At 48.3% G+C, this 20,818-nt stretch overlaps 1 protein-coding gene across 10 annotated transcripts in view; it reads left to right on the top strand.

Moving 5' to 3' along the window:
* Window positions 1–16,257, top strand: part of rapgef2b (Rap guanine nucleotide exchange factor 2b) — a 508,586-nt gene extending 492,329 nt beyond the window's left edge. For all 10 annotated transcript variants that reach the window (XM_072495765.1, XM_072495762.1, XM_072495767.1 and 7 more), the window contains one exon: window positions 14,577–16,257. In XM_072495765.1, the coding sequence (XP_072351866.1) occupies window positions 14,577–14,583 (7 nt within the window). In that variant the 3' untranslated portion in view covers window positions 14,584–16,257. The remainder of the gene's footprint in view (window positions 1–14,576) is intronic.
* Window positions 16,258–20,818: the final 4,561 nt, after the last annotated feature.

Below are 20,818 nucleotides of genomic sequence, written 5' to 3'. Positions count from 1 at the left end.
TAAACTCAGGGGGCATTGGCAGGGATTCGCAGATGTCATGTCCCGGGTATTGAAAACTGGGGTGGTAATGAGCCCTGGGTGGCAATCTTTGGGGTTTTGGAGGACCGGGGACTCCAGGAAGAGAGAGAGGCCGACGTTCTGGTCTTTGCTTCCCTGGTCGCCCGGCGACTAATATTGTTAGCATGGAGGGACGCAAAGCCCCCGAGGGCTGAGATGTGCCTATCGGACATGGTGAGCTTTCTTGGCCTAAAGAAAGTCAAGTTCGCCTTGAGAGGTTCGCGACTAGGGTTCGCCCGTAGGTGGCAGCCATTTATTGACTTCTTCGCAGAGGAGTAAGCGTCAGCGGGGGGGGGGGGGGGGGGGGGGGGGGGCCTAGAGTACAGAAGAGTAGGGGGATATTGAGGCAGGTCCTTGCGTGAACAGAGCCGTGGTTTGCACTAGGTTTATTTGTGTCTTGACTTTTTTTTTTGTACTGTACAATATCACTTTTTCTATATGCCTAAAATACCTCAATAAAATTGTTTGTTAAAAAAAAAATTGGTTGTTAGTGTCATTCTTAGTGAACTCTGGATTGTTTAGCAAAGGCTGTTCAGTTGAGGAATTATATCATTTTTCGGCAGTAATGATATATTGTAAAACTATGAATGAACTCTGATTTGTGGTATGAAGGGGAGAATATGATCAAGGCAAGCATCAAAATGAATGACATTTTTAGAGCTCCATTAAATGGCAATGAGATTGGCATTCAAGCTGGCCGTAAGCTCCTGTCTTCAATTAAGAAATAAATCATGACTGGGAGTCTCTAAAGCTGCAGGAGATTACTTGGTCAATTTTAAACTTAACACTTGATCTACCATAGCCTGCTGTCTGCAGAAGAAAATTTCAAACTTCTACCACTCTTTGCATGTAGAAACATTTCACTGATGGAAGGCAGTCTCTAATTTCTAGGGTATATCTCCTAGATTGAGTTTCCAACCAGCAGAAATTGTTCCTCTCTATCTGTTCTCCTTAATGTCTTAAAACCTTTGATCAAATCACCTTCTGAATTCCAGGGAGTACAATCCTAATTTGTGTAATCTTTTTGTAATTAAACCTTTTTTAAAAAATAATTTTTATTAAGGTTTTCATAAAATATCAACAACAAAATGAAAAAGGAACCCAACAGGGTTAAGTACAAAACACAGTCCAAAAAAAGCAACCCTCCAAACCCCCCTCCCCCCTGTACATAAATAATAAATTAACGTTAACACCCCGACTTAACACAACAAATATATACACCCCCTCGGACCACCCAGTGTAAATAACAAAAACAAAAATAAAGTAAACCCCCCCCCCCGAGTTGCTGCTGCCATTGACCAATGTCTACCGTTCTGCCAGGAAGTCTAAGAATGGTTTCCACCGCCTAAAGAACACTTGTACCGACCCTCTCAGGGCAAATTTCACCCTCTCCAACTTAATAAACCCCGCCATATCATTGATCCAGGATTCCACGCTTAGGGGCCTCGCATCCTTCCACTGAAGAAGAATCCTCCGCTGGGCTACCAGGGACGCAAAGGCCAGAATACCGGCCTCTTTCGCCTCCTGCACTCCCGGCTCCTCTGCCACCCCAAATATTGCGAGCCCCCAGCCCGGCTTGACCCTGGAACCTACCACCCTCGACACCGTCCTCGCTACGCCCTTCCAAAATTCCTCCAGCGCTGGGCATGCCCAGAACATATGGGTGTGATTCGCTGGACTCCCTGAGCACCTAACACACCTGTCCTCACCCCCAAAGAACCGGCTCATCCTTGTCCCGGTCATGTGTGCCCTGTGCAGCACCTTAAACTGTATGAGGCTGAGCCTCGCGCACAAAGAGGAAGAGTTCACCCTTACTAGGGCATCTGCCCACGTCCCCTCTTCGATCTCCTCTCCCGACTCCTCCTCCCATTTACCTTTCAACTCCACCACCGAGGCCTCCTCCTCCTCCTGCATCACCTGGTAAGTTTCCGAGATCTTCCCCCCCCCCCCCCCCCCCCCCGAGAGCACCCTGTCCTATACTGTGCGTGGCAGCAGCCGCAGGAATTCCACCGCCTGGCAAACGCTCTTACCTGTAAGTACCTGAAGGTGTTCCCCGGGGGGAGCCCATACTTCTCCTCCTGCTCACCCAGGCTCGCGGACTTCCCGTCCACAAACAGGTCCCCCAACCTTCGTATACCTGCCACCCCGAAAACCCTCCATCTGTTCTCCCTGGGATGAACCGGTGGTTCCCCCGTATTCGGGTCCACACCGAGGCCCCAACTCCTCCTCCCCACCCCCCCCCCCCCCGTGCCACCTCCACTACCCCCAGAATTTGAGGGCAGCCGCCACCACCGGGCTCGTGGTATACCTCCTTGGAGGGAATGGCAGCGGTGCCGTTGCCAGCGCCCCCAGACTCGTACCCACACAAGACGCCGTCTCCATGCAGCACCCTCCCCCTCCATCACCCACCTGCGCACCATCATCGCATTGGTGGCCCAGTAGTACCCACAGAGGTTGGGCAGCGCCAGCCCCCCCCCTATCTCTACTCTGCTCCAGGAACACCCTTCTCACCCTCGGAGTCCCTCGCGCCCACACAAACCCCATTATACTCCTGTTGACCCGCCTAAAAACGGCCTTCGGGATAAACACGGGGAGGCACTGGCTTAGGAACAAAAACCTTGGGAGCTCCGTCATTTTAACTGACTGCACCGTACCCGCCAAGGACAGCGGCAACGCGTCCCACCTCTTGAACTCCTCCTCCATTTGCTCCACCAGCGTTGTGAAATTAAGCCTATGAAGGGCCCCCCAGCTCCTGGCCACCTGGACCCCCAAATACCTGAAGCTCCTCTCCGCCCTTTTTAGTGGGAGCTCGCCAATCCCCCTCTCCTGGTCCCCTGGGTGAACCACGAACAGCTCGCTCTTCCCCATGTTGAACTTGTACCCCAAGAAATCCCCGAATTCCCTGAGGATCCTCATTACCTCCGGCATTCTCCCCACCAGGTCCGCCATATATAGCAGCAAGTCGTCCACATAGAGCGACACCCTATGCTCCTCCCCACCCCGCATCAACCCCCTCCAGTTCCTCGACTCCCTCAGTGCCATAGCCAGGGGTTCAATCGCCAGTGCGAAGGACAGGGGACACCCCTGCCTCGTCCCTCGGTGCAACCGAAAGTACTCAGATCTCCTCCTGTTCGTGGCCACACTTGCCATCGGGACCTCATACAACATCCTAACCCACCTGACAAACCCCTCCCCAAACCTCTTCACCTCCCACAGGTACCCCCACTCTACCCTGTCGAAGGCTTTCTCAGCGTCCATCGCCACCACTATCTCCGCCTCTCCCTCCCTCTCCGGCATCATGATAACGTTCAGAAGCCTCCGCACATTCGCGTTCAACTGCCTCCCCTTCACGAACCCCATCTGGTTTCGTGGATGACCTGCGGCACAATCCTCAATCCTCGTGGCTAAGACCTTCGCCAGCACCTTGGCATCTACGTTTAGCAGCGAAATCGGCCTGGAAGACCCACACTGCAGGGGATCCTTGTCCCGCTTCAGGATCAAGGAGATCAGTGCCCGGGACATCGTCGGAGGCAAAGTCCCCCCCTCCCTTGCCTCATTGAAGGTCCTAACTAGCAACGGGCCCAACATGTCCATCTGTTTTTTATAGAATTCGACCGGGAAACCGTCCGGCCCCGGTGCCTTCCCCGCCTGTATGCTCCCTTTCCCTTTGGTCAGCTCCTCCAGCCCAATCGGGGCCCCCAATCCCGCCACCTGTCCCTCCTCCACCTTCGGAAACCTCAGTTGGTCCAGAAAGGGGCCCATCTCTCCCTCCTCCAGTGGGGGCTTGGACAAATACAATTCCTCATAAAAGTCCCTGAAGACCCCATTGATGCCAACCACACTCCCTCCCCTGACCTTAACTCCCCCGATCTCCCTAGCTGCGTCCCGCTTCCGAAGCTGATGCGCCAGCATCCGGCTTGCCTTTTCCCCAAACTCGTAAATCGCCCCCTGGGCCTTCCTCCACTGCACCTCCGCCTTCCTGGTGGTCACCAGGTCGAATTCGGCCTAGAGGCTGCGCCTCTTCCTCAACAGTCCTTCCTCGGGCACCTCCGCATACCTCCTGTCTACCCTCACCATCTCCCCCACCAGCCTCTCCCTCTCCCTCTGCTCCCTCCTCTCCTTGTGGGCCCTAATGGAGATCAGCTCTCCCTAACCACCACCTTCAGCGCCTCCCATACCATCCCCACTCGGACCTCCCCGTTATCGTTGACCTCCAGGTATCACTCTATGCTTCCTCAGACCCGCTCACTCACCTCCTCGTCCGCCAACAGCCCCACCTCCAAGCGCCACAACGGGCGCTGGTCCCTCTCCTCCCCCAGCTCTAAGTCCACCCAATGCGGGGCATGATCCGAAATGGCTATCGCTGAGTACGCGGTATCCTTTACTCTCGCTATCAGCGCCCTGCTCAAAATAAAAAAGTCGATCTGGGAATAAGCCTTATGGACATGTGAGAAGGATGAAAATTCCCTAGCCCCCGGCCTTGCAAATCTCCAAGGGTCCACCCTTCCCATCTGGTCCATAAACCCCCTCAGCACTTGAGCCGCCGCCGGCTTCCTACCCGCCCTAGACCTGGAGCGATCCAGTGCCGGATCCAACACCGTGTTAAAGTCTCCCCCCATTATCAGGCCCCCCACTTCCAAGTCTGGGATCCGACCCAACATGCGCCGCATAAAACCCGCATCGTCCCAGTTCGGGGCATACACATTGACCAGTACCACCCTCTCTCCCTGCAGCTTACCACTTACCTTTACGTACCTACCGCCATTGTCTGCCACAATGCTCGATGCCTCGGATGACACCACCTTTCCCACCAAGATCGCCACCCCTCGATTTTTGGCATCCAGCCCCGAATGAAACACCTGACCTACCCACCCTTTCCTCAATCTTACCTGGTCTGCCACCTTCAAGTGTGTCTCCTGGAGCATGACTACATCCGCCTTCAGCCCCTTCAGGTGCCCGAACATGCGGGCCCGCTTGACCGGCCCGTTCAGTCCCCTTACATTCCAGGTTATCAGGGGGCTACCCGCCCGCCGACCAGCCATAACCCCTCCTCGGCCAGCCACACGCCTGCACCCCACGCCCGACCCGTTCCCCACGGCGGCAGACCCCCGTCTCAACCCCCCCCCCCCCCACTAGCTCCAGCTCCCCCTTGACCATAGCAGCAGAAACGCGATTCCCCCCACCCCCCCCCCCAGCTAGGACCCATCCTAGCTGCTTTACTACCCCATTGCACTTCCGCAAGTCAGCTGACTCCTGACCCTGGCCACTCCTGCCTCTCCTTCGACTCTTCCTATTGTGTGACACACCCTCCTCTTCCATTCCCCATCCGCAGGCTCTCCCCCTCCCCCTTCCATCCCAAGCACGGGAAACCACCCTCGCTTCCCGGCCCCGCCCCCTCCAGTCTTCAGCGCGGGGGGAAAAACCGTGCTTTCCACCTACCCGGCCCTGCCACCTCTGACGCAGCTCCTTTTTCAGGCCCAGTCCCCTCACCCCCGACTCGGGCCTCCCCCTCCCCCGCGGGGCTCCATCTCACTACCGGCCATCCACCCCTGTTCCATTTGCTTACCCCCCGACCAACCCAACCCAAACAGTGCCCAACCCGCCCTAACAACCCTCACCGAACCGGAAAGGAAAAAGAAAAACAAAAGCAAAGGACCCCCCCTCAAAAAGTAATATATCAACCGCAATCCCCAAACGCCCGACCCTCAATCTGTGTCCAACTTCTCGGCCTGAACAAAGGTCCACACCTCCTCCGGAGACTCAAAATAATGGTGCCGGTCCTTGTAGGTGACCCACAGTTGCGCCGGCTGCAACATGCCAAACTTCACCCCCTTCCTGTGCAGCACCGCCTTCGCTCGATTGTACCCGGCCCTCCTCGTCGCCACCTCCGCACTCCAGTCCTGGTATATTCGAACCTCTGCGTTCTCCCACCTGCTGCTCCTCTCCTTCTTGGCCCAGTTGAGCGCACACTCCCGGTCAGCGAACCGATGAAACCACACCAGCACCGCCCGCGGCGGCTCGTTAGCCTTGGGCCTCCTCGCCAGCTCTCTATGGGCCCCTTCGAGCTCCAGGGGCCCCTGGAAGGACTCCACTCCCATCAGCGAGTTCAACATGGTGACCACATAGGCCCCCACATCCGGCCCCTCCGGGAGGCCCAGAATCCGCAAATTTTTCCGCCTCGACCGATTCTCCATCTCCTCAAACTGCTCCTGCCATTTCTTGTGGAGCGCCTCGTGCGCCTCCACTTTTACCGCATGGCCTAAGATCTCGTCCTCGTTGTCGGAGATCTTTTGCCGGGCCTCGCGGATCGCCACCCCCTGGGCCGTCTGTGTCTCCAGCAGCTTATCGATAGAAGCCTTCATCGGCTCAAGCAGGTCCGCTTTAATCTCCCTGAAGCAGCGCTGGATACCCTCCTGTTGCTCCTGCGCCCACTGCATCCACGCTTCCTGGTCTCCGCCCGCCGCCATTTTGTTCTTCTTCCCTCGAAGCTTCTTCGGGTCCACCACCACTTTTTTAGTCGCCCCGCTCCTGGTAAAAGCCATATACTGTCGGGGAACTATTGTACTCTCCTTCCCACCGCGGGAAACATCGAAAATGTGCCGTTGGGGTCCCTGAAAAGAGCCCAAAAGTCCGTTTTTTGCGGGAGCTGCCGAATGTGCGACTTAGCTCCGCATAGCCGCAACCGGAAGTCCCTTGTAATTAAACCTTGTGAGTCCAAATGTTATTCTGGTAAATCTATGCTGCAGTCCACCCAGGGCCAAGATATCCTTTCTAAATGTGGTGCCAAATACTGAACACTGTACTCCAGGTCTGGTCCAACTTTGTATAGCTGAAGCATGATTTCTAATCTGTTGAAAAATAGTCCACTAGATATGTTGACCAGCATTCAATTAACCTCACTGATCATTTTTTTGTCCCTGTCAGTGATCTATTCTCTTTATGACCAAAGTGGATGACCTCAGACTCCACCTTTGTAAACTGTTTACCACCGTTTTTCCAATTGGGTTAATTTATTCATGCCTCCTTGTAATTTTCTGCTTAGAATTCTGGTTATTTGAGCAGCATGGTGGCGCAGTGGTTAGCACTCCTGCCTCACAGCGAGAGGACCCGGCTTCGATCCTGGCCCCGGGTCACTGTCCGTGTGGAGTTTGCACGTTCTTCCCATGTCTGCGTGGGTCTCATCCCACAACCCAAAGATGTGCAGGGTAGGTGGATTGGCCACGCTAAATTGCCCCTTAATTGGAAAAAATAAATTGGGTACTCTAAATTTATATTAAAAAAAGAGAACTCCATGCTGGCTCTTCATAGTTAACCCACTTTTTTTCCATGTGACTACTAATTCTATTTTGAATAATTGTTTCTTGAAGTTTCCTACCACTGAAGTTATACTGACAGGCCTGTAATTGCTGGACTTATCCGACAACTTTTTTTGAACAAGGGCATAATGTCTGCAATTCTCCAGTCCTTTGGCACCTCCCAAGTCAAATTAAGACTGGAAGTTCATGGTCAGCACCCCTGCAATTTCCAGTCACTTCCTTCAATATCCTTGGATGCATCTCGCCTGGCGGTGCCTTGTCAACATAAGTAACGATAGTCTATCCAACACTTCTTCCTTATTAATTTTGAACCCTTCTTGTGACAGAAATTTCTCCTCTGTCACTATGGCCTGGATTGGATCTACTTCCCTGGTAAAGGCAGATGGCGCAGTGGTTAGCACTCCTGCCTCACAGCGAGAGGACCCGGCTTCGATCCTGGCCCCGGGTCACTGTCCGTGTGGAGTTTGCACGTTCTTCCCATGTCTGCGTGGGTCTCATCCCACAACCCAAAGATGTGCAGGGTAGGTGGATTGGCCACGCTAAATTGCCCCTTAATTGGGGGGGGGGGGGGGGGATTGGGTACTTTAAATTTAGACTTAAAAAATAATTCTTTGTGCCATTGGCAAATATGGATATGTGGCTTTCTAGCCCATCAGTTAATTGTTAATCAGTACAGTGAATAATTGAGGCCCCCAATCCTATCTCTGGGGTGCCACTAATCACCCCAGCAAATAAAGTGCCTGTTTATTTTGGCCTCTGGGAGTTTCTCCCTGCCGAGGCCACACTTTAGTGCACTCACCAGCAGGATCAGGTCCTCGCAGATCAGGCTCCATTTTGATCGGCAGCCCCGATCTTTCCCTTTCTTCCCCCCCATCCCCCCTGCCTTATTGACCCCTCTTCATCGCCTCAACCTTGTTGAGGCCCCTGGGAATCCATCCCCCCAAATCGGTGATGACCCTCTGGGCAGTGCCACCCGAACTGGTGGCACTGCCTCTCCCCATCCACCTGGGGCTTTCCAATAGCCTGTGAAACTCCCGGAGTCGCCGTTATGCCTGTTCCACGTTTGTAGAGACCAGCACTAAACGGCGCATTGGTGAGGTTTTGCAAGCTCAGCTATTGATTCCCAACCGCCGGGTGCATATGGCGTCCAGGTATTTAGGCTTATTTAAATATGCAGGACTAGATCTCGTCAAGCAGGGGAGAGATCCAGGTCGCACCGGGCGGAGTGAGTCAGGTGACTCGCAATCAACCCAACACGGAGCCCGATTTGGGGGGCTTGCACGATTCACCCATTGTGCCTGGATCTGCGCCAGGGGTAAAACAGTTGCTGAATCGTGCCCTTTGAATAGCTGAACTTGAAATTGACTTTAAATAATAGTGAGCAAGGAAGAAAGGAACTAGCAGGCACTGGTTTGAACAGATTTGTGGTCAGCAATTTGGATTAACCTGTTAACTACAGTACTAGTCCGAGTTATTGAACTGTAAATGAATAGCACGAAACACAACGGGGGCACAATTTTAAAATTAGATTTAGAACATTCAGAACGGAAATGAGGAAGCACGTTTCACACTAGGTGTATTCAAAGTCTGGAATTCTGACCGCCAAAAGACTGAGTATGTTGACTTAATTTTCAAAACTAAGATTGGCAGATTTTTATTTGACAAAAAGCATATGAATCTATGTGTTTCTAATCTGAGGCATTGCTGAATAGTGAAAGTTTTCCACAGGGACACAAATGTTCAAAACAGATAGTGAAGATACTTCCTTTCAATTAATTTTGGCGCTATTTATAAATGTTAAGCCTTATCCAAATACAAGTACGGGAATCATATTTAAAACTAGAATTAGGTTTAACAAAATAACTAAATCTCAATTTTAATATGGTATCTTAAACCTCTTGAGCTGAAAAACAGTTCAGGTAGATAAAGCCATAAAAAAGTGTTTTATTAATAGAGATATGGAGCATGAGAGAGAAATAAACTAATGACACATTTGTACAAACCATTGATGAGGCTCCGGTTAGAATACTGTACAGTTTTAGGTACTGTGTTAAAGAAAGTATATTGAAGTTATTGGATGCAAATGGCATCACTGAACCAAGATGATGAAAGCAATGGAATTTTGATATGTAGGACTATTTCCGCTGGCCCAAAAGGCAGATGGCCATCAATCAATTTAGAATTGTCAATGCCTCAGAGTAAGGGTGAGGTTCAGCAAAATTCCTTCCACAGAGATTTATTAGACATTAGGAGTCGTTGAAGCTCCTTCAGCAGCACATTCCAAACCCATGACCACTACCATCTAGAAGGACAAGGGCAGCAGACACATGGGAACACCACCACCTGGAAGTTGCCCTCCAAGTCACTCAGCATCCTGACTTGGAAATATGTCGCCGTTCCCTCATTGTCGCTGAGTCAAAATCCTGGAACTCGCTGCCATACAGCACTGTGGGTGTACCTACACCAAAGGGACTATAGCAGTTCAAGAAGGAAGCTCACTACTACCTTCTCAAGGATACTAGGGTAATAAATGCTGGCCTAGTTAACAAAGCCAACATCTTGTAAATTCATTTTTAAAAAGCAGAGACCATTGCATAGCTTAACAGAAAATTAAAATTTGAAACATAGTCGATTGATAATTCCAGGATATCAAAATTAATTACAGGATTGCTCTAACAAAACGTAGTCCGTGATATAATTGGACAAATAGTTTTCTTCTGTGCCACAACCTTCTATGGTTCTAATTTGTGAGTGCTTGATACTGAAGTTGAACATTTAGGTGTTCTGTGTCTTGGTATGTGCTTGCCTCACCTTAAGCAAAGTAGCTCATCAAAAAAATGTGAAGGGAAAAATACAGGTGTGAATTTTTTTGAAGACATGTCTTGGATTGAAATATTGACATTAGGTAGTCAATACTTTTCTTCCCTTTAGCATCAATATTATGAAAATATAAATGTTGAAATTAACTTTTAACATGGTGCGTAGGATTTTTAGGATGCCAAAGCAGGAAACCCCAAGGAGCTTTAATTGCCTTGAGAAGGGTCTTTGGCCCCTCACTCAGAAGGAAGACCCACCTCTTCTGATTGGGTCATAAAGTACATACTTTCTTGTGATCATTTTCAATATCGATTTGGATGCTGTCATCAGATTTCAAATGATATTGGGCAACACGGTAGCATAGTGGTTAGCACAGTTGCTTCACAGCTCCAGTGTCCCAGGTTCGATTCCCGGCTCGGGTCACTGTCTGCGTGGAATCTGCACGTTCTCCCCGTGTCTGCGTGGGTTTCCTCCGGGTGCTCTGGTTTTCTCCCACAGTCCAAAGATGTGCAGGTTAGGTGGATTGGCCATGCTAAATTGCCCTTAGTGTTCAAAAAAAAAGGTTGGGTGGGTTTACTGTGTTACGGGGAGGGTGGGGCTGTGGACTTGGATAGGGTGCTCTTTCCAAAGGCTGGTGCAGACTCGATGGGCCGAATGGCCTCCTTCTGGCACTGTAAATTCTATGATATTCCAATGCAGCCATTACAGATATCTCTAGTGTCTTTCTTCAAACATGATTAGAATTATGCATTATATACCTTCAACTTTTGGTGAGAAGCCAAATATGGGTAACTTTATGATTGCAAAATGATTTTACATCATTCCTCAACCCAATAAAATTGATTCAAAGAACCACACATAGCACTCTACCACTATAACTTAAGCAGCAGTTTTGCATAAACTCAGTGGAAATGGAGCTTCTACTAAAGTTATGGTGGTAGAATGAACAATCCCTAAGGAAATTCGTGATGCTTAATCGGGGCAATTTGCTAGTACGGTCAAGACATGAACGATCTGCTGAAAAATTAGAGAAAGCCTAAGTAGAAACTTCAGATCATTCTGGCTGTAGCACATCCTAACATACTTTTCCTGAGCCTTAATGAAAAAGATCAAATTAAGATAAAGAAGAAAATGTGCAGGTTAGGCGGATTGGCCACACTAAAATTGTTCCTTAATTGGAAAAAAATAATTGGGTACTATAAAAAAATTTTAAAAGAAGAAAAAGTGTGCTTATGACAGGTGTCAGGCAGAAGATACAATTGAGAACAAAGATGAATACCGGAGATTCAGAGGGAAAGTGAAAAAAAGCAGAGAAGTGAAGGCGGGTTATGAGAAAAGAGCTGCGAACAACATAAAGATGAATCCCAAAATCTTGTATAGGCGTATAAATAGTAAAAGGGTGATAAAACGAGGAGTATGGCTGAGATATGAAAAAAGGCATCTGCCTTTACCAGGGAAGTAGATCCAATCCAGGCCATAGTGACAGAGGAGAAATTTCTGTCACAAGAAGGGTTCAAAATTAATAAGGAAGAAGTGTTGGATAGACTATCGTTACTTATGTTGACAAGGCACCGCCAGGCGAGATGCATCCAATGATATTGAAGGAAGTGACTGGAAATTGCAGGGGTGCTGACCATGAACTTCCAGTCTTAATTTGACTTGGGAGGTGCCAAAGGACTGGAGAATTGCAGACATTATGCCCTTGTTCAAAAAAAGTTGTCGGATAAGTCCAGCAATTACAGGCCTGTCAGTATAACTTCAGTGGTAGGAAACTTCAAGAAACAATTATTCAAAATAGAATTAGTAGTCACATGGAAAAAAAGTGGGTTAACTATGAAGAGCCAGCATGGAGTTCTCTTTTTTTAATATAAATTTAGAGTACCCAATTTATTTTTTCCAATTAAGGGGCAATTTAGCGTGGCCAATCCACCTACCCTGCACATCTTTGTGTTGTGGGGGCAAATCCCACGCAAACACAGGGAGAATGTGCAAACTCCACACGGACAGTGACCCAGAGCCGGGATCGAACCTGGGACCTTGGCGCTGTGAGACTGCAGTTTTAACCACTGCGCCACCATGCTGCCTATAGCATGGATTTCTAAAGAGGAAATCCTGTTTAACTAACTAGATGGAGATTTCTGAAGAGGTAACAGAAATGGTGGATGTGGGTAATGCTATTAATGTGGCGTATGTGGAGTTTGAAAAGGCATTCAATACAGTGCTACATAACAGACTTGTGAGAAAGGTTATAGCTCATGGAATAAAAGGGACAGTAGCAACATGGATGCAAAATTGGCTGAGTAATAGGAACAGAGTCATGGACAAAGGATATTTTTCGGGCTGGAGGAGGTTTGTAGTGGAGTCCCCGAGGGGTCGGTATTGGGGCCATTGCTTTCCTTGATATATATTAATTATCTAAATCTTGGTGTGCAGGGGACAATTTCAAAGTTAATGGATGACACAAAACTTGGAAGCATTATAAATTGTGAGGAGGACTGTATAGAAGTTCAAAAGGACATAGATAAGTTAGTGGAGTGGACAGATGGGTGGCAGATGAAGTTCAATGTGGAGAGGTGTGAGGGGATGCACAGAAAATTTAAAATAAGGGTTATAACTCATAAGGGGGTGCAGAAGCAGAGGGATCTGGGTGTATATGTACATAGATCATTGAAGATAGCAGGGCAGGTGGAGAGAGCAGTTGATATAGCATACTGGGCATTATTAATAGTGGCATGGAGTACAAGAGCAAGGAGATTATGCTGAACTTAAGACACTAGTTAGACCTTAGCTGGAATATTATGTACAGTTCTGGGTTCCACACTATAGGAATGATGTGAACTTATTGCAAGAAATGTTGAAGAGGTTTTTACAAGAATGGTTCCAAGGTGAGAAAATTCAGTTATCGAGATCATTTGGAGTTGTTTGGACTGTTCTCCTTGGAGAGAAGAAGGCTAAGAGTAAATTTGATAGAGGGGTTCAAAATCATGGGGGCTAATTAGAGAAGTTGGGAAGAAACTGTCCCCATTCGCAAAAGGATTGAAAACAAGGGGACACAGACTTACCAAAAGAAGCAAATGTGATGAGAATATTTTTCACACTAGTTGGTTTGAGTCTGGAATGTGCCCAGAGGTGTGGTGGAGGGAGGTTCAATCAAGGCATTCAAGAGGACATTTGACGATTATTTAAATAGAAACAGTGCGCGGGGGTATGGGGAAAAGACAGAAGAATGGCACTAAATGATAATGTCCATTTGGAGAGCCAGTGTAGACATGATAGGCTGAATGGCTGCCTTCTGTGCTGTAGCAATTCTGTGAAGTCGCCATTCAACAGGTCTGAAGCTTTTGGGAAAGTTCAGCACCTATCTTTACTTTTTAAACTTTTTTTTAAAGGGACCCACATAATTTGCTAATTTCTGCTTTAAGCAATTATTAAATCTGAGGAAATCACAGTTAAATACTTCACAGGAGTGCTTCGTTGTTTTGCTCTTGCATACTTTTTATGGCTTTTACTGCACCCCTGGCAATGTACAGCTCAACAGTTTGTCACGTTTCTCTGATTTTATTGGTGGAGTCTAGAGAAAGTCTGATGCTCTCCTAGTTTTCTTCATTCTTACTTGTTTCTTTATGTGAAAAATACTTCTATTCATAGGATGAAGATCTTGCTAAGTGGGTAATCTTAACTCTTCATGTTGCCCTTTAGGAACAGTATACAACCTCTGCACTGACTAAAATTTGTTATTACTGTAAGAAGTATGGTTTAATGCAAATGGAATGGGTTGGTTCATCATCTGAAACTATTTTTTTCCCTATTGAATTCTGGTATAATGTCATTGCAGTTATTAGGTTAATTTCTATATTATTCAGTTTTTGAAATATTATCACAATCCTTGTTAAAAATGACTTAATGGGACCCAAATGAATGCCTACTTTGTTTATTTTTACCTATGAAGGTATTGAGTGAGAAGGTATTGAGTGAGATCAGAAACATGTGGCTGAGGGGCAGCTCGGTGGCGTAGTGGTTCGCACTGCTGCCTCACTGCGCTGAGGACCTGTGTTCGAGCCCGGCCCCGGGTCACTGTCGTGTAGAATTTGCAAATTCTCCCCATTTCTGCGTGGGCCTCACCCCCACAACCCAAAGATGTGCGGGCTGAGTGGATTAGCCATGCTGAATTTCCCCTTAATTGGAAAAATAAAATAATTGGGTACTCTAAATTTACAGAAAAAAATAAACATGTGTCTTGGAAAATCTTAGGAATGGATACAACATATTGATGCAAAGCCGTTTTTAGGTTTCTACTATTGTTGATGTGTATACTTTTAATTTTATTTATCAGAATTTTAAATTGATTTTTAATCTTTAAACTCTTAATTTTTTTTTTCTTAACAGAAGATGAGCAAGTTTCTGCTGTCTGACCAGAGTTCACTTCCTTTTTTTTGTTTTTGTTGCTTCATGATACACGGCAAGCTACATTTTGGACAGCACAACAGACCATCCAGATGTAGGAACCATGGGACTCTCTTGAATGAAATTCCTGATGCCACTTGCCTCCTTCCCTGCCTTAAAGCAGCATGGGTCTTTTACCCCCCGCATGTGGAATACTGTGAAGAAACTGTCCTGGCACTTTGAAACTGTGTTGCTTTAAATGCACAGAACTCACTCTACAGACAATTCCTGTTAATACCCACCATGAATTGTGCGCAAGAGTTTGCGTTTTGTAATGTTCACTGTGGAGTTGCTCTTGGTGCTTTTCTTTTCATCAACCTAGAACTTTTAAAATTCTTTTCCTGAACTTTTTAGCCATTTTAGCACACAAAAAATGAAGTTTTTAACAAGAAGCAAATCATGCTAATTTTTTTGTACAGTATTTCATCTAATTTTGAACATGTTATATTCACTTTTCGGCATGGTGCCAGATAGATTTTTAATTTATGTTGACATGTTTTGATTTAAATACTGCTTTAGAGAACAACAAATGCTACATTTCCACAATTACAGTATTATTTACACTTATAACTTATATTTTTTTTGGTTGTAGGGTTTATGAGATCGTGTTTTAAATAATTGAACTGAATGGCATTGCAGTGGATGGCATTCTGTATCCGAGAATTATGCTGGCTAGTTCTTCCCTTTTTCAAAAATTATAATGCCCTCATACTTGATGATAGGGCCACCAAGGCAAGGCTCCTTTTTAAAAAAAAAACTTAATTTCTTTTTAAATACTTCAATACATGGTTCAGCCCTTGTAATCTGCAGTATATAAAGGAAATTAAGCTATTTCGAGCTACTTGGAGTATCACTGCATGTCTATAATGAAGGCTAAAACGTCAAAGCAAACCACCCTCTTGCTGCTATTTACACCTTCAAGTTACTAAACTGACAACAGCATTTTTTGTTGTCATTCTACAGGCACCCTGTGGTGAAGGCTGCCAATCTGAGTAGTACTCAAATGTGAGAAATGGCTACTCTTGGTTTTTGTTTGTCGTATTTCTGTTTTCCACTGAGCTCAGCTGATCATATTGATCAGTAGGTAAACGTAGTTTCAATTGAAGACTGCAGTGTTTTCACTGTATTTAAAGCATCAGTGCTTTATTTAACTGTCATAAAATAATCATAGTCAGGCCCTCCATGTTTGCAAGTACTTCATATCTGTCAGTTATGCATTAGTAATGTAACTGTATTATGCATAATTTGCCAGTTTCAATATACAGTCAGTGGACATTGTGTGCATATAGGCAGACAAAAATAAATCATAGTTATATTGAAGAGTTGCACAAATAATATAAACCTAACTGTAATTGTAGAACATAGAACTGCTAATCTCATTTCAACAAATCTGTGATGTTAAGTGCAAAATGTATGATTAACTGGTGATTTCCTCATACTTTTGATACTACTTGTACCTGTATGTCTTTTAGAAAGACAATTGGTGGAGTCTGTATCCCTTTTGTATTTTTAATACAATAATTGTACATAATGGTTATATTTTTGTTGAAAATGGTAGAAATGTACTACGTTTATGCCTCTACATCCAGTTTATACAGAGCTGGGAATAAATATAATTGCAAAAGACTGTTATTTATTTATGGAAGTTTGTAACCATGCTTATTGGGACATGGGCTACAGGATTCAACTCTCCAGGATTGTTGTGCAGCTTCCAGGAATTGAAGGATTAATCTTTTTTTTCACGCAAAGGTTTTGGGAATCCTAAATCTATAGGGGTGATGGCCATTACTGCTGCCCCCACAGTTGGGTCATGGCATGTTTAGCAGATTAGTGGGAAAAACAGATAAGCTGTGCTCGAATGGAGAAGCATAGTGCATCAGTAAATATTTTCAAACAAGATCCATTCGCGAGAAATGATCAGGTTCAAAACTATGCAAAATTGGTCAAATAACTTCTATTTGCAACAGCACAAATAATGCATTCTCTACCCAATGAGGTCATTTAGATAGTTTATAAACACAACCGCATTCCCCCCCTCCCCCACCCTGGGAATCTCCAATCCATCCAGGGACTACCGCATTAGCCCCCCCACCCTGGGAATCTCCAACCCATCCAGGGACTACCGCATTAGCCCCCCCCACCACCACCCTGGGAATCTCCAACCCATCCAGGGACTACTACCACATTCCCCCCTCCCCACCCTGGGAATATCCAACCCATCCAGGGACTACCGCATTCCCCCCCCCCCCCCCCCCCCCCCCCCTCCCCCACCCTGGGAATCTCCAACCCATCCAGGGACTACCGCATTAGCCCCCCCAACCCTGGGAATCTCCAACCCATCCAGGGACTAGCGCATTCCCCCCCCCCCCCCCCTCCCCCACCCTGGGGATCTCCAACCCATCCAGGGACTACCGCATTAGCCTCCCTCCCCACCCTTGGAATCTCTAACCCATCCAGGGACTACCGCATTCCCCCCTCCCCCACCCTGGGAATCTCCAATCCATCCAGGGACTACCGCATTAGCCCCCCTCCCCACCCTTGGAATCTCTAACCCATCCAGGGACTACCGCATCCCCCCCCCCACCCTGGGAATCTCCAACCCATCCAGGGACTACCGAAAGAAAAATCCACGTGGAGGCTCGACCGGGCCTACTTCAAGATCCGACCCCAGGGAAGGAACAGACCACGGGACCCAGCGCAACCTGCCTCAGGATGCCCCTGCCCACAACCCAGGACCCCCGAAACGGCGGAGACCGCGCACGAGGACCCGAACGCGCTGCAAGGTATTCCCGCGCCCGCAGAACGCCGGGACCCATCCGGATCGCAAACATGCCCCCCTAGCAATCCCTCTACCTCAACCAGTGCCCGGTACCCTGCCAGACGCGATCCCAGATATGTAAACAGCGCCCTGTTCCCCGCCAGCCCCCTCGACCCCGCCAGACGCGACCACCTACCTTCCACAAGAGCTGACATCTGCCATCGGATCCCAGGATCATCCAGCAGCAGCCGCCGACCGAGGAAGTGAGGGAAACGCGGCGGTCTGCAGGTTAGACTGAAGCAACGCGGTTTCAAGGCCCCTTTCCCCAGCATACTCCTGGCAAACGTCCAAGCGATCGAAAACAAGCTGGATGAACTTAACGCCAGACTTACCTCTCAGAGGGAAGTAAGAGACTGCTGTGTGCTCTGTTTCACAGAGACATGGCTCACCCCTGCCTCACCGGACTGTGCCATACAACCTGAAGGCTTCTCAATTCATCGGGCGGACCGCACGGTATCATCAGGCAAAGCGAAGGGTGGAGGGGTTTGCCTCCTCATCAACTCCTCCTGGTGCTTGGATGTGGCGACTCTGGCGACCTACTGCTCCCCAGACCTGGAATACCTGACCGTGAAGTGCCACCCATATTATCTTCCACGTGAGTTCACTTCAGCCATTATCACAGCGGTCTACATCCCACCCCAGGCAGTAGTGAGGAAGACGCTGGACGAACTATACACAGTAATAAACAACTACGAAACAGAACACCCGGAGGCCTTGTTCATCGTGGCCGGAGACTTCAACAAGGCCAACCTCAAGAGTGTACTGCCAAAATTCCACCAGCACATTCCTGTCCCACCAGGGGCGACAACACTCTACTCAAAAATCAAGGGCGCCTACCGTTCCATCCCCCGACCGCACTTTGGGAAATCAGACCATAAGACGGTGCTCCTTCTCCCGGCATACAAGCAGAAACTCAAGCGGGAGAATCAAGCTAAGAAGGTTGTGCAGTGCTGGTCCGAGGAGACAGAAGAGCTCTTACGTGACTGCTTAGAGACAGTGGACTGGTCCATATTTAAGAACTCAGCGACCAACTTAAATGAGTATGCCACCACCGTCACAGACTTCATCAGCAAATGTATGGACGACTGCGTGCCAAAGAAAGCAGTACGTGCGTTCCCCAACCGGAAACCATGGCTCAGTCGCGAGATTGACTCCCTACTGAAGGACAGATCTGAGGCGTTCAAGGCAGACGACCCTGACCTATACAAGAAATCCAGGTACGACCTCCGCAAAGCCATCCGGAATGCCAAGAGAGAATATCAAACCAAGCTAGAGTCACAGACAGACTCTCGGCGGTTGTGGCAAGGACTAAACAACATAACAGGCTACAAAGCGAAGCCGAACAGTATCTCTGGCAGCAGCGCACCCCTCCCTGATGAACTCTATGCATTCTATGCTCGGTTCGAGCAGGTAACCAACAATCCGCTGGCGAGTGCCCCAGCAGCCCATAATTCACCCACACCCACCATCACAGCTTCCGAAGTCAGATTGGCCTTCCTGAAAGTGAACCCTCGGAAGGCGACGGGCCCAGACGGGATCCCTGGTCGTGCACTCAGAGCCTGCGCGGACCAGCTGGCAGAGGTATTCACGGACATCTTTAACCTGTCCCTACTCCACTCCGAGGTCCCCACCTACTTCAAGAAGACCACCATCATACCGGTACCAAAGAAGAATCAGGCAACGTGCCTCAATGACTACCGACCAGTGGCCCTGACTTCAGTCGTAATGAAGTGCTTCGAGAGGTTGATCATGAAGCGCATCACCTCCATACTCCCAGAACGCCTTGATCCACTGCAATTCGCATACCGCTGCAACCGGTTCACATCAGACACCATTTCCCTGGCCCTACACTCATCCTTAGGGCATCTCGAAAACAAGGATCTCCTACATTAGACTCCTATTTATTGACTACAGCTCCGCCTTCAACACCATAATCCCAGCCAAGCACATATCAAAGCTCCAAAACCTAGGACTTGGCTCCCCACTCTGCAACTGGATTCTCGATTTTCTGACCAACAGACCACAATCCGTAAGAATGAACAACAACATCTCCTCCACAATAATCCTCAACACCAGCGCCCCGCAAGGCTGCGTACTTAGCCCCCTACTCTACTCCCTGTACACACACGACTGCGTGGCAAAACTTGGTTCCAACTCCATCTACAAGTTTGCTGACGATACGACCATAGTGGGCCGGATCTCGAATAACGATGAGTCCGAATACAGGAGGGAGATAGAGAACCTAGTGGAGTGGTGTAGCGACAACAATTTCTCCCTCAATGCCAGCAAAACTAAAGAGCTGGTAATTGACTTCAGGAAGCAAAGTACTGTACACACCCCTGTCAGCATCAACGGGGCCGAGGTGGAGATGGTTAGCAGTTTCAAATTCCTAGGGGTGCACATCTCCAAAAATCTGTCCTGGTCCACCCACGTCGATGCTACCACCAAGAAAGCACAACAGCGCCTACACTTCCTCAGGAAAGTAAGGAAATTTGGCAGGTCCACATTGACTCTTACCAACTTTTACAGATGCACCATAGAAAGCATCCTATCAGGCTGCATCACAGCCTGGTATGGCAACTGCTCGGCCCAGGACCGCAAGAAACTTCAGGCGTAGGCCCTGCTCCCGTATGCGTTTGAACACGCGCTGGAGGCGACTGACATGCTCATGCGGAGTGGTGGACCAAATGATTATGTCGTCGACAAAGACGCGAACACCTTCAATGCCTTCCATCATTTGTTCCATGATCCTGTGGAACACTTCTGAAGCCTATATGATCCCTAACAGCATCCTGTTGTAACAATATCTGCCAAAGGGGGTGTTAAAGGTACAAAGTTTCCTGCTGGATTTGTCGAGCTGGATTTGCCAGAATCCTTTCGAGGCGTCGAGTTTGGTGAAGAGCTTAGCGCGCGCCATCTCGCATGTGATCTCTTCCCGCTTGAAAATTGGATAATGCTCCCTCATGATATTGCGATTCAGATCCTTGGGATCAATGCAAATTCTCAGCTCGTTGGAAGGCTTTTTTACGCACACCATGGAACTGATCCATTCGGTTGGTTCCGTAACTCTTGAGATCACTCCTTGGTCTTGGAGGTCCTGCAGCTGCTGCTTGAGGCGGTCCTTGAGGGATGCTGGGACTCTGCGAGGTGCATACACCACAGGTGTGGCGTTCTGTTTGAGTAGGATCTTGTAAGTATATGGGAGCGTGCCCATGCCTTCGAAGACGTCGCGGTGCTGGTCGATGATGCCGTCGAGCTGCGCCCTGAAGTCAGCGTCCTGGAAGGCAGACGTGTCATCAGGAGAGAGAGTGAACTCTTTGAACGAGGTTCAACAGCTTGCATGCCTGTGCGCCAAGCAGCGGCTGGT

The sequence above is a fragment of the Scyliorhinus torazame genome, chromosome 3 (genome assembly GCF_047496885.1).
Source record: "Scyliorhinus torazame isolate Kashiwa2021f chromosome 3, sScyTor2.1, whole genome shotgun sequence".
Classification (NCBI taxonomy): domain Eukaryota; kingdom Metazoa; phylum Chordata; class Chondrichthyes; order Carcharhiniformes; family Scyliorhinidae; genus Scyliorhinus; species Scyliorhinus torazame.
The sequence above is the reverse complement of the archived record's forward strand: the minus strand, read 5'-3'. Positions and strand labels throughout refer to the sequence as shown.